This window comes from Lissotriton vulgaris, chromosome 9, assembly GCF_964263255.1.
Source record: "Lissotriton vulgaris chromosome 9, aLisVul1.2, whole genome shotgun sequence".
NCBI classification, from domain to species: domain Eukaryota; kingdom Metazoa; phylum Chordata; class Amphibia; order Caudata; family Salamandridae; genus Lissotriton; species Lissotriton vulgaris.
This window is the reverse complement of record NC_141697.1, coordinates 991,715,685-991,728,098: the sequence shown is the minus strand read 5'-3', so window position 1 is coordinate 991,728,098 and position 12,414 is coordinate 991,715,685. Positions and strand designations below refer to the sequence as shown.

Here is a 12,414-nt window from a genome sequence, read left to right as displayed (position 1 = left end):
TGCTGTGTGATCTCCTTTGTTGGTTTACTTAAAAACTCCTTCAGGTTTTGGGCTCTTTTGTAGGCAAATAGTGGCCTGTCCGCAAACAATGTTCCAAAGTCCTTTTCCGCCAGTAGGACTTCACATCTTTTCAGAATTACTTGCTTTATATCCCTGGATGCTGTAGAATATTTAGATACAAAGACCATCCTTTTGTTGGTTGTCTTAGGTTTCTTTTGTAAAAGTTCTGTCCTTGGTATTGTTTTAATCTTTTCCAAATGTGCCTCCAGCAATTTTTTTGGGTAGCCCCTATCAAGGTATCTCTGTTTCTGCTCCTCCAAGCTTTTCTCGCATTGTTCTTTATTTGAAGATATCCTTTTGATCCCCATAAACTGAGATACAGGAAGATTATTGATCAAGTTGAACATCGTTTAGTGAGTAAACAGTAATAAATAATCAAAGAAAGACTTTTTCGTCTATAAGCAAACTCCCCCTTTTTATTCTAAATATGAATGCTTCATGCGATCGAAGTTCATAAACGTGGAGAAGTACATTTCCTATGGAAGGTACGTAATAGCTTTGATCGTTATCTGATGGCGGCTACTTCTAATTTGTAGCTGGATTGAATCCGTCGTCTATTGCCATGGATCAGAAAGCTTGGAAACAATAATAGAGGAAGGACTCTGTTTTGTAAGTCAGTTCCCAGTCGCCACGAGAGGTGCTGGACGCTTTACCGGACGGCAGTATCCCGCGTTAACGGTAAGCTAGTACTAGACGAAATGCCTGCATTACGAGTCGGTCTCGGTTTGGGCGATAAGCTCCTCAACTGACTTTTTCTTTATATTTTCAGCGTACCGTGAATCGAGACTTTAGAGAGACCGAAGCTAAATACACAAGGCTCGCAGGTAAAAGTATTTTTCTGAATTTTTAACGACTCGTTTGCAAGTAAAAAATAAAATATCTTATTAATGGGCAATTGCAATTTTGGTCCCATTTAGGTTTCTTCACGTAAACTTGGCCCAGAACAACACAGGTGAGCTCATATCAAGAGAGCAAACATGTGTAAAACATGACGTTTGTTTTCCCTTCCGATAAAATACCTTTTCATCACCTTCCTTCTTTTGTTACAGATATCTCAATATTTAAAAATATTCAGGTAAAATTAGCTAGGTAACATTTTTTTATTTTTCTAAAGAATACCCCACAGCGCTAATGCAATGAATCACCCCTTTCTAATCGTGTTACATTTCTTTTTAGATAGAACACTGCGAATTGACTAAAATAGGTTTACAAGGGATCATATAATTTTTCTTCACACGTGGTAAGAATAGACAGAACTCTTAAACTTTAAACACTCAGAAACTTCTGAAAGCACCAATAGGAACACAATCTCCTTGTTGTTGTTTTTTCTCTAATAACAGACCCCCGACGAAGGGGCCTCAGACCCAAAATGCATTGGGTTTTTATTTATATTATGTTACTGGAAATGTAAAATTTGTTTGAATTCACAATGTTATAATGATGAAATAATTGCTAATGACGTAAGCAATCCTGTAGGAGTATAAAAATTACATGTGATGTTCTTTATCATTTTTGAAATACTGATAAAAATAAATTGAATGTACTAAAGGAGAATTTGCATTTTAGTAGTGCGTACTGGAGTCCTGGTGACTTGTTGCACCAGGCCACATATATTCTTAAGCTAGTGGGCAGGCACTAATCTAGTACAGCACACATATCGAACTAACATTTAAAAACAGTTTAAATTGAGTGCAGTACCCTTCTTCATTCAAACTCCCATAGGTTGCCAAGTAATCCTGCCTCCCACCACCACACATGTTGATAGCCACACCTCACATTGCAGTCATTATCCCCACATGTTCCTTTCTACAGCACTAAGTCTCACACTCCCTGCAGTACCGTTAAATTTCACTCTGAAGTGGTAACGCCAGCTCGTCCACTAGATCAATCGTCCAATTTTACTAATCACCCCTTTCCTTGAGAATAAAACGCACCTCTCACTCTGCCAGAAAGCATAAGCAAAACTCATGTTGACTGTCTACACAAAAATGAAAATATGTAAATCACCAACCATAATCTAGAAAGGTTTTTTTCTTGGAAATAGCAGCTTACAGGCATACTTGAAAATATTGCTAGGGCTTTAAAAACTATTTCTTCAATCGCTGGGTGAGAAGGTCACCTGCAGCTAAGTCCATAGCACTACCTATTTCTATTGAGCCTGCTCAGGTATTGAAATGAGTAATTCCAGAGAAACTCTCTAGAGACCATCACCTGTACTCTGGCACTCTACTTTCGAAGCACTGCTGATAACATCTATTGACCTACAACAACAAAACCAATTTCCCTCCCCAAATCATTGATGGTCTTCCCACATGCTTCAGTTTGTTGGTACTTTGAGACACACTCGTACACGTTTAGCTGCTACCATTTTTCCATTTCCTCTACTAGTATATCCACCATATCTCCCTCCCAACCCCTAGTCTCTTCTACCTACCTGCCACAAGGGTTTCTTTAGCAAAATGTGCTATCCCTCACCTTTCCTAATCTCTAATCTCCTCATTCTCCTCTCTCAATGTTTTAAGTATTCCCCTCTCATGAAAGGCATTGTCGACTAATATGGCCTACTTTGTCAATCTCAACTCTTACTTTGGGAAAACTGTCAAGAGGTGCCACCACATCCCTTGCTCCCAAGGTTTGCTCTAGTGTGATGACAGAATCTTTACCTGTTCTGGTCAAATGGATAAGTGATGAATTTTGGATCAAATGGAATGTCAGGCAGGGTATTGCAATATTTCACCCGGCAGATAACTCCTGATCTAAAAAATAGAGGAAACAGAAAATGGTCATGGAATATCTGGAAAACAGAGCAAAGGGGTTAGTTTAAAAAAGTATCTGAAACAAGTACCTTTCTGGGACAGTTCTATGTGAGTTCTGCCTGGAAAAGAAATAAAGATTAAATTTGTAAGTGGAGAAGAATATGTTTTGTAAAAACAAGCAACACATGGCCCAAAATGAAATTTTCTAAGAATAAAGAGAACAGACAATCTTCTCATGATCATCTGTGCTGGTTGCACCTGCCTTCCAATAACTTATCCATGTTTATATTCCCTTTTCCTTATAAACTCGAAGGATTGGGCTCCTACCATTCCTCTTAGCAGACATTGTGCAATTTGATTATTATTATATGGAGCATTATCTTGCTAATATGTGAAATTAATGTAGTTTGCAGGATGCGAGTGAGCTATTTTCAAATTGCTGGCTAATTTGCAGTTTCCTACATCTGTTGGTACAGTTTGGGGAGTACCTTAACTGAATCCTCTTCTGTTGATTGTAATATTTATATTGCAATGCTTTTAATGTCTGTGATTTTCATTTTTAGCAGCTAACTTAATGCTGCCAAAAAGTGACTTCTACGATTAAAGGTCTTGACTGAAGCTATTTTACTAAACAGTATTTCAGATACAGATTTCTAATGTAGAGGTATTCGGTGTATTCTTTCCACTTCTTATCTTTGTAATATCAGCTATCCTCTATCCATAGTTTTATTTGAGCATATCATTTTGGTGTTGGAACTTTTGTTTGATGTTAGAAATCTTTTAAAAAATAGCTCTTGATAATTAATTTTTGTTTCCATCTTCAATATCCTTGCATATGTTTATGTAATATTGTCTCCCTTTGCTGTTCTTTGATATTTGCTATTCACTTCTATCATAAGCACCATATTTTTGTAACCATGGCTTCCCCTCTTTCCAGTGCAATTTCTACTCTTTATTCGGTCTTCCATTTGGATTTCTTTTGCTTTTTTCTCTTGATTAGCTCTTATGAGATTCATCCTTAATTTCTGTCCATATTTCTTCTAGCTCCTCATCTATCCCATTCAGCATTTAATATTGTTTTCTGCATTTTTTTGAAATGTGGTAGGAATATTTTAAGAATGTAATCAGTTTGATTCCTGTGTGCTGCATTTGGGGTTGCCCATGTAATAAGCTGTGATGAAACGGTATATACGAGAGACTACCTTGCTAGTAATTTATCCTCCCAGTATTGTAGCTTCTAGGGGGCTGCTATCAGGGATTGATTTGGAGTCCACGCCTTCGGCCTGCAAAGCATGATTCAGTATTTTGCATGTGATTCAGTTGGAGAGTCTTAAAAGATTTTACTCACCTTTGATCTACTATGTCTCCTAACGTGGAGAGCCCTATATTTTCTCACTGACAATATCCAGATAGTTTCCCCAACTTCCCTTAGTACTGTCCCTATCCATAGTGGTGGGTGTTTAGTCACCTTTTCCCACCATCCCAAGTGTTTGCTTGTCTTGCCCAGGTTTCAAGTGTCATCTGGGTGGGTTGAAGCACCTGCCACTTGCTGACCACACTATAGACAGTGTTTATATGTGAAGTGCCCAAATACATGTTTCTCCAGACTCGTTGCTGGATCTAGTCTCGGGGCAAACCCTCATAGATCCATACCATAAACAATCAACTTAGCTATTGTTTCTAGCTATGCAAACCAGTGGGTGACGCATTTTCTATGGATTGCGCATTTTAAATAAGAATTCTTCTGGAGTTGGATTAGTGCAGTGATCGACCTGGCTGGTGATTTTTCCCCCAGAGTTAGTGGATTGTTATATAATTCTATAGCTTGTTTTGGTTAATTCCCCCCCCCCCCTCCCCCCATTGAGTGACTTCTGCCTTATTGAGTTAGTCCCTTTTTCTCAGAGAGAGACAAAATATCATATTTTTCTGGATACTCAACAACTGAACAACCTTCTTGCTTTTGAATGTACGATGTTATAGGGTTTGTGAAGAGGAGAGTAAGAATTGGCGCTCAGCGTGTTCGTTCTAGAGTAATAGAAATGAGTCAAGGTTGTAACGGTGCGGCAGGTCGGAGGAACAAACCCACAAATAGCCCCTGTAAAGGTAGGAGACGGCCTCCCACCGTATGGGTATATGAAAAGCTCCTGTGCACACGTTAAGGTGAGGAGTTCTTATGTAAGAACTGTACAATAATATTTGGAATGGACAAGAAATTAGATAGTCGGAATCCACTGCAGTGAGCACAAGCACTGGCGTTGCCAATAGGTTTCGCATTTGGAAAGTTGGAGCTATTGGTTTTGTAAATGACATTTTATATTTATATATCGTTATTGGCATTGTCAATAACAATATATAAATATAAAATGTCATTTACAAAACCAATAGCTCCAACTTTCCAAATTCGAAACCTATTGGCAACGCCAGTGCTTGTTTATGTTCACCCCCACAGCGTTTTGCTCTCGGGAGCGGGCAGCGGCACGCTGGGTGGCAGCTGCATGCAACATGGGTCAGGTTACACAACGTGCCGTGCTTTCGCTTGTTTAAGCATTTGGCACAGTCTTGAGAGGAGCTCTGGATTCTTACAGCCCCGTTTCAGCCCCAGTGTTATGCAGCATCCAGTGGGCAAGGGAAGCCTCTCTGATATGCGTAGTTCCATTCTCAGTAGGATTGACTACTGTAACGCACTACTTTTGGGTGCCCCGAAGATTCTGATCCTAAAGCTCCAAAGGATACAGAATATGGCCGCTAAACTGGCCTTGTCTCGACCACGGTCCGCCTCTTCATCGGCAGCTTTGGCCGATCTACACTGGCTTCCAGTCCAGCAGAGAATTGCGTTTAAGGCTCTCTGCCTTGTCTTTAGGGCCCTGCATGGACTGGGACCAATACCTCTTCAGACTCTCTTCCTCTGGTATCAGGCAGCCAGACCTCTAAGATCATCTTCGGCGTTCTTGGTAAAAGTCCCAAAAATTAATAGAACGAGAATGGGTGGTCGCGCTTTCAGTTTTGCGGCTGCCACGCTGTGGAACACTCTCCCCTGGCATTAAGGAGCTCCCCTGATCTGCTCACTTTCAAAAAGAGCCTCAAAACTTACCTGTTTCCCAGAGTAATGTAGCTGTTTCAATAGATGCACGGTTCGGTCTCAGCGCCAGGATACCCTTGGGGGTGACAGTTGCGCTTAATAAGCAATAAATACAATACAATATGCCGTGAATAAAACAGGCCCACTCGGAACTGATCATTTAGGAATGCAGTGCACGAGAGTAAATCTCCATAGCACTTACATACCACTGCTTAATCAAGTATCTCTTGTGCCTGATTACTTAGAGATCTGCTTGATGCAGCAAGTAAAGACATTACCGGACCAACGAGGCTTTTTAAGTGCTACTCTCTAATCACTGCTGTTTATAGGGTGTACCGCTGCAATAGGAATCTATCCGTCTTGCAATTTAGAGTCACTGTGACTTTAAGTACTTTAAAATCCTTAGCTAGGTATCAATTGCTGTTAGTGGCGAAGGTATAGAAATCGTGGAAAACAAAGCATATGATCTTTCATTGGAGGAGAACGAACTCCATTGCAAAACCGCTTAGTAGCACTGTCTACTTTACTTAAAACAGGTTATGGTTTCATCTCATATGAAAAAGAATTACGTATATTCGTGCTTTACAAGAGAACGAGAGATTCCAATCAGTCTCCCAGAAAAAACATTCATGCAGCCTTTCAATTGAGCAATGCATTTTGTGAGGCCGAGAAATTTACACATAATGGCTGCTAGCAGTGAAAGCGAAGGAGTCTTGCATCTTCCTAACCAAAACATCAAATCAAGGCGCTCTCACGAGGCGCTTGAACACTTAACAGCAACATGGACCCTGTCCCGTTAGGAATGCACCTATGTATAATAAACAAATGACATGGGAAGGCTGCTGCTCCAGCGCCCACACTGACTGCATCTCAACCACAAACCTCCCTTTACACAACAAGCGGCGACCTCACCTGTGGTTTAAGATGTGAAATTGTGGTGCAGAAAGCATTCGGAATCGGTTTCTTTTCGGCTGCTGATTTCGCGGTGAGCCCGAGGAGGGACCCTCTGCTCTTTGCCGGACATACTGGACGCGTTGTTCTTCACTGGCTCGCTGGGTAAAAACGGCTGAATGGTGTTGGGACTATTGCTCCTTCGCTTGATTCGAGCCCTGGCTTGGCGGCTCCAAAGCGAAGCACGTTTTCAATTTCTTTTAGGTGGAAGTATGTGCATACAAACTAATTGATATTATATTGCTAACATAGGAAATGCTGTTGGAACGTGTTGTCTTTGAGCGGCGAATTAAAAGCATACTCCAAGATGGCCGCTGCAATGACAACATCTCTCACTGTGGGGTTTGCAGCTTCTATTCCGTGAGTCTGGTTGCTTCACGCCGCAGTTGAGGGAAGAGTTGCAGACGTCCGACAGGCGTTTCGGTGGCAGTGATGGGTCGGGAGTCTAGGTGAGTTAGACCCTTCAATGTTTTCAGTGCGGGCAATCTGACAGAGTACACTGGGCTGAGGCTCAAGACGTCCCGCACCGGAGCGAAAGCTTTTCACTTCTATGCTATTGACTCTGGGTCTGGTGGCGTAGTGTTTGCCGTGCACAAACACATAGCATATATGTGCAGGGTATTATTGAACTAATCACAGGAGATAGCCGGATGGGGGCGGGAGAGCCTGGGAATGCGAGCGAGGGGAGGAGAAGTGTGGGAGGGAAGCCGGATGGGGGCGGGAGAGCCTGGTTGGGGGGCGGGATTGCGCGAGGGGAGGCAGGCGGATTAGAAGGGAAGCCTGATGGGGGCGTGAGAGCCTGGTGGGGGGGCGTGAATTCGAGCGAGGGGAAGCAGGCGGATTAGGGAGATGCTCGTGCTTGTGTGGTCACGTGACCCGCTTTTGTGGTCACGTGACCTCACATGTACTGTAAAGAAACTGCAGTGGTTTCACTAGTCGATCAAGCCCTTGAATTTTCGCCTATTCCATTTGCAAGCGAATGGTAATAGGCGAAACCTAAAAAAGGATTTATAGTTCGTTTTATGATCATTACATTAAGAACAACTTTAGCCGACACGCGTTTCGTCACATCATGTCAAAACGCGACTCGTCAGGGCTGTGCCCTTATGTAGGGGGCAGGAAATGCAGTAACGGCAGGGGTAGCCCCGACTTTAATCCGCGAGACCTGCCACTGCTGGACCCCGCTACATTTACTCAGCTCCCGGCCCCTGGATACACCCGTCCAGAGGTACAGTCTAGGCCTACACGCCAGACAGGGCTTACTGCCCCTTATCTCTCCCGACCTGCCGCAGCCGGCTCTACCCCTTGTGAATATGTGCTGCAATCATACTAAGAGTTACATGTGCGCACATGGTGCACACGTGGTGAATATCAACCTTCAATTTCAGACCACTTTTTAGTTTGTATAGGATCACATGATCAACTCTGTCTTGGGAACCTCGAGTATGCAAAGTGTGTAATATGTTAATCAGAAAGAAAATACTGATATAAGACTTCCGCTTCCAAGATGGCGACAAATACCATGCTTACGGGTGCTCTTTCATTAAGAGAAGGGTTGGGCTTAGCGCTTCCCCGAGTGTTTTGAGCAACTTTCTTTACCTTGTAAAGGCTGTGAGGATTTAGTAGCCAGATCCTACTCAAGGAATCTAGTTTTCATATTTGGACAATAAACAGCAATGCTAACCAGACACTGGACTGACAATAAATAAAACAAAAAAACAACACACCCTATGCATGCCTTTCGATTCACCAAAATGCCAGAGGTGATGCATATTACATAATGTACCATTTGACGGTTGGATCAGGAGAAGTGAGACAATATGACATCTTAAGAAGTGTTAAATGAACTACGGCCCCAATGACATCACAGGCAGATACCACATAAGTTAACAAATTACAAGAAGGCAAGATTAAAAAGTAACAAAACACAACAGCAGATAAAAGGCAATTTTGTTAATTCTTTTTTTATTAACTAGAGGGCTACCATGATATGCCAAATGTGCAAGCAAGATATGGTAGTAGTGCAGTTACGATATGACAGAGATACAAATACTGCACTCCAAAGCATGGTCATTATATGTCCAAGTACAACCTCATATGGCTTTTAAGTCTGAAGTGCCAAGGCACAACCATCAAATCCCGAAACACAGCCTCAAATGCAAAGCCATCAAACACACTGATGTAGTTTCAAATATACAGATCCAGCTTTATATGTCCATGTAAATCATAGGCAGAATGACAGCCTTAAAAGGTTAAGATAATAGAATATTGGAAGCCTGATTAGGTCTGCCACCTCCCAACAGTCTGCCTACATTTGTTTGATAGCCAAGCATAGTCTATTTTTAATCTCCTATATTGACTTTGCCCATAGACATCTATTCCTCTCCTGCTTATATCCAAACTCTTTTTGAATGTAATGCTACTACTTTACTGACCATCTAAAGGGTAGAGTTGGATTGATCGGAAGTCTAATTTGTGGTCTGCTGCCAGCAGTAAGGTCATGTTATTTATAAATGAAAAACCAATGCACTGATACTTAAGAGTTGCAATTATTAACATAATTAATGTTACATATAGTTTCTGATCTAAGACACTTTGGATTTAACTGATATACATACTTATAACCCAGCGGTGTTTTCCACAGGGTAGTTATAATTAGGATTGTGTTTCTATAGGAGATGCATTTTTTTATGTTGCTAATAATATAGACATCCTTTGAAGAATCTCAAGAAACTTTCCAGAAAAAGACTAGTCTGCACTCGAAGTCGAAGTCGTTTGGAAGGAATTACCTTCACCAGGCCTTTCATTTTTAGGTTTTGACTGGCCATGCGCTTTGCGCATGTGCCAAAAAACCTCTTGAGTTGTGTGTGTGGGTTTGGGTCGGCCCTAGTCATTCATTGGCTGGCTCCATAAATGGAGCCTAGCCATTGGACGAGGGGCCTGTCCGTCAATGCCGGACCAGACACGGGGGCGTTCCCGAGATTCTTTGGCTTTTGCCGACGTCACGCGACGTCAGCCGAAAGCCGGGAACGCCCCCGAATCTGGTCCGGCATTGCCGGCACCAGTGACTATCCTGTTCCTGATTGGTGAAGCTGCGACGTCACTGCTGGTCCGCGAGGGAGCCCACTCCTCGGGAAACTTCGCCGCCCGCCTGCCTGAGCTAGAGACGGGCCGCCGCGCTGCCCGCGGCGACCCGGAAGTGACCGGCCGGCCGGCCAATCCTAGCGCGGCCGGCCGGAAGTGCCCGCCCCCCCGCAGCCCGGGGGAAACCTATCGTAACTCTGTTCCTTTAGTAGCCAGACTTGCCCGTGTTTAGTTCCTGATACCGCCATTTGCAAAGTAATTAAACTAGTTATTACTACTAATTTTTCAACGTTCTCCACCAGTCCTGCCTCCCATTACAGCCTTCTGCCTCAAGGCCTCGAGAGTGGTCATTTGTTTTTCGGCGAAAGGGCTCGTGCTGACGAGAAGAGCACGTGGCTTCCTTGAAGCATATTGCATGTTTCACTACTGCTTCATTCAAGACATTCCAAACCCAGTTCTGACACAGTCCGTTGTCTTTGATTTTTGCCTGGTGAACAAGAAGGTTTCTGACAGGAAACGGCAGATGTGCAAGGTGCCGCATGTACACTGAACACTTACAACACAGATGCGTACATCAGGGGGCGAGTCGTGCTGCCGGGGTCGAGGGGCACAGAGGAGTCGACTCAAACAGTACCCGACCTCGAGCGGAAGATAACTCGGGAAAGCCGGCTGACCACAACAGGCTCCGAGTGCTGCGAGGGTGAAGCCGACGAGAAGGGGGTTGAGTGCTAGGCAGAGGCAGTGCTGCATGCACCGGGGGCTTGGCTTGTAGGGCAACATCAACCTACGCCCCCAGATGAAGGGACCGGTGAATTGCAGGGGGTTGCCCCTCCACCCCCCCTCCTCATAAATGATGTTGGGTTTGAACTAACAACTTTATTCGTACCAATCCAATGCAACATTAAGAATTCAGGTGATTAAAAAAACTCTCATTGTTATCCCGTTGCCATTATGCAGTGCAAAAGTCAGCAACACAGGCCAGGCATTCGTTCGGGCCTCTAAGCCCGTATGTGCATCCACCTGTGTTAGTGAGGGTTGGATGTATTCCAGGTATCCATCCACTAGCTCCAGACTATTAGTCAGATTTGTCATACATTTATTTATTTATCTCATTCTTCCATTGTGTACCGAAAGTAATCCTATTCAATGTCTACATGAGACCACTGGCTGGAATCGTCGAACCGTACGGCATCAAAATTGTGTCGTACGCCGACGACACTCAGCTAGTGGTTTCACTGGCTCAAAATAACATCAGCCACCCCCAAGGAGGCCTGCTGAGCTGCCTAGAGGACATAAAGGAGTGGATGACCAGCTCCTCCCTTAAATTAAATGGAGATAAAACAGAGCTCCTGCTTCTAGGCCCTACCTCGCCAACACCTTTTATCTCCTTATGGCCCCAAGCCCTGGGCACTCCCCCCACCCCCAAGGAAAGCGTCAAGAGCCTAGGAGTGTGGCTGGACAGCAAGCTGTCCTTCTCCACCCAGGCTACCAAACTGTCCGCCACCTGCTTCGGCATCCTCAAATCCCTAAGGAAGGTCCTTCCACTTCTGCCTCCAGAGGCCAGTAAAGTGGCAGTCCAAGGCCTGATCCAGTCCCGCCTTGACACAAACAATGCTCTATACGTGGGGGCTCCCGAGATGACCCTCAGGAAACTCCAGATAGTGCAAAACTGCGCTGCGCGCACCCTGTTAAAGATTCCTCGAGCCCAATCAGCCAGATCTGCACTAAAAAGCCTTCACTGGCTGCCAGTTAAACATAGAGTGTCATTCAAGGCGCTGTGCATCGCACATCGAGCATTCTGGAAAACAGGACCTGCTATTAACAGCAAGCTCGTCATCCCCTACCAACCAAACAGGAACCTCCGCTCCTCTGAGGCCCTTCTGGCAGTGGTCCCCCGAGTAAAGAGAGCCAGAGCGGGGGGTAGGATGTTCTCGGTGAACACCGCCAAACTTTGGAACACCCTCCCCCTCTCACTCCGCTCCAACCCGGACCTGCTGTCATTCCGTAAAAAGCTGAAAACCTTACTATTCTCCAAAGTCTCCGAGCTATAATGTGTCATGTCACCGGGCCCTTCGATTCTTACCCCCCAGCGCTTGGACGCCCCCGGGCAGCAACCGCGCTTAATAAATCTATTTCCATTCCATTCCATTCCATTCATTGTTTTGCGCTGCAGCAGGCTTTTCTTTTATTGCTTCGGCCAGTACTCAAGTGCTGCTGGTGTCAAGCCTGTGGCACTGCCTGTGCTTGTTTACGTTCTGTGAGTTTTCCAATTATTTCATGTCTCAGAAAGTGCCCTTATTTTCTCTGTAAATGTTGTGTGCAAATCTCTCTAGCCTATGCAGATAGCAGGTCTGACTTCCAAGTGCGGAAGCTGGTTTGATATTGTTTATTACCCCGATTAGTCCTCTTCCCTCCCTCCTTCCCTGGTTGCAAAATTTAGCCACCAGCTTGGTAACAACACAGGAGCCGGCGAGGGGAGAAGAG

The 12,414-nt window shown here is 44.2% G+C and overlaps 1 protein-coding gene across 1 annotated transcript in view; it reads right to left on the bottom strand.

The window, feature by feature from the left end:
- PAF1 (PAF1 component of Paf1/RNA polymerase II complex) overlaps positions 1–12,414 on the bottom strand; it is a 91,965-nt gene that overhangs the window by 36,656 nt on the left and 42,895 nt on the right. The window contains exons 2-3 of the mRNA XM_086938868.1: positions 2,906–2,935; positions 2,724–2,816 (exon numbers count right to left, since the gene is read on the bottom strand). Coding sequence (XP_086794994.1) covers positions 2,724–2,816; positions 2,906–2,935 — 123 coding nt within the window. The remainder of the gene's footprint in view (positions 1–2,723; positions 2,817–2,905; positions 2,936–12,414) is intronic.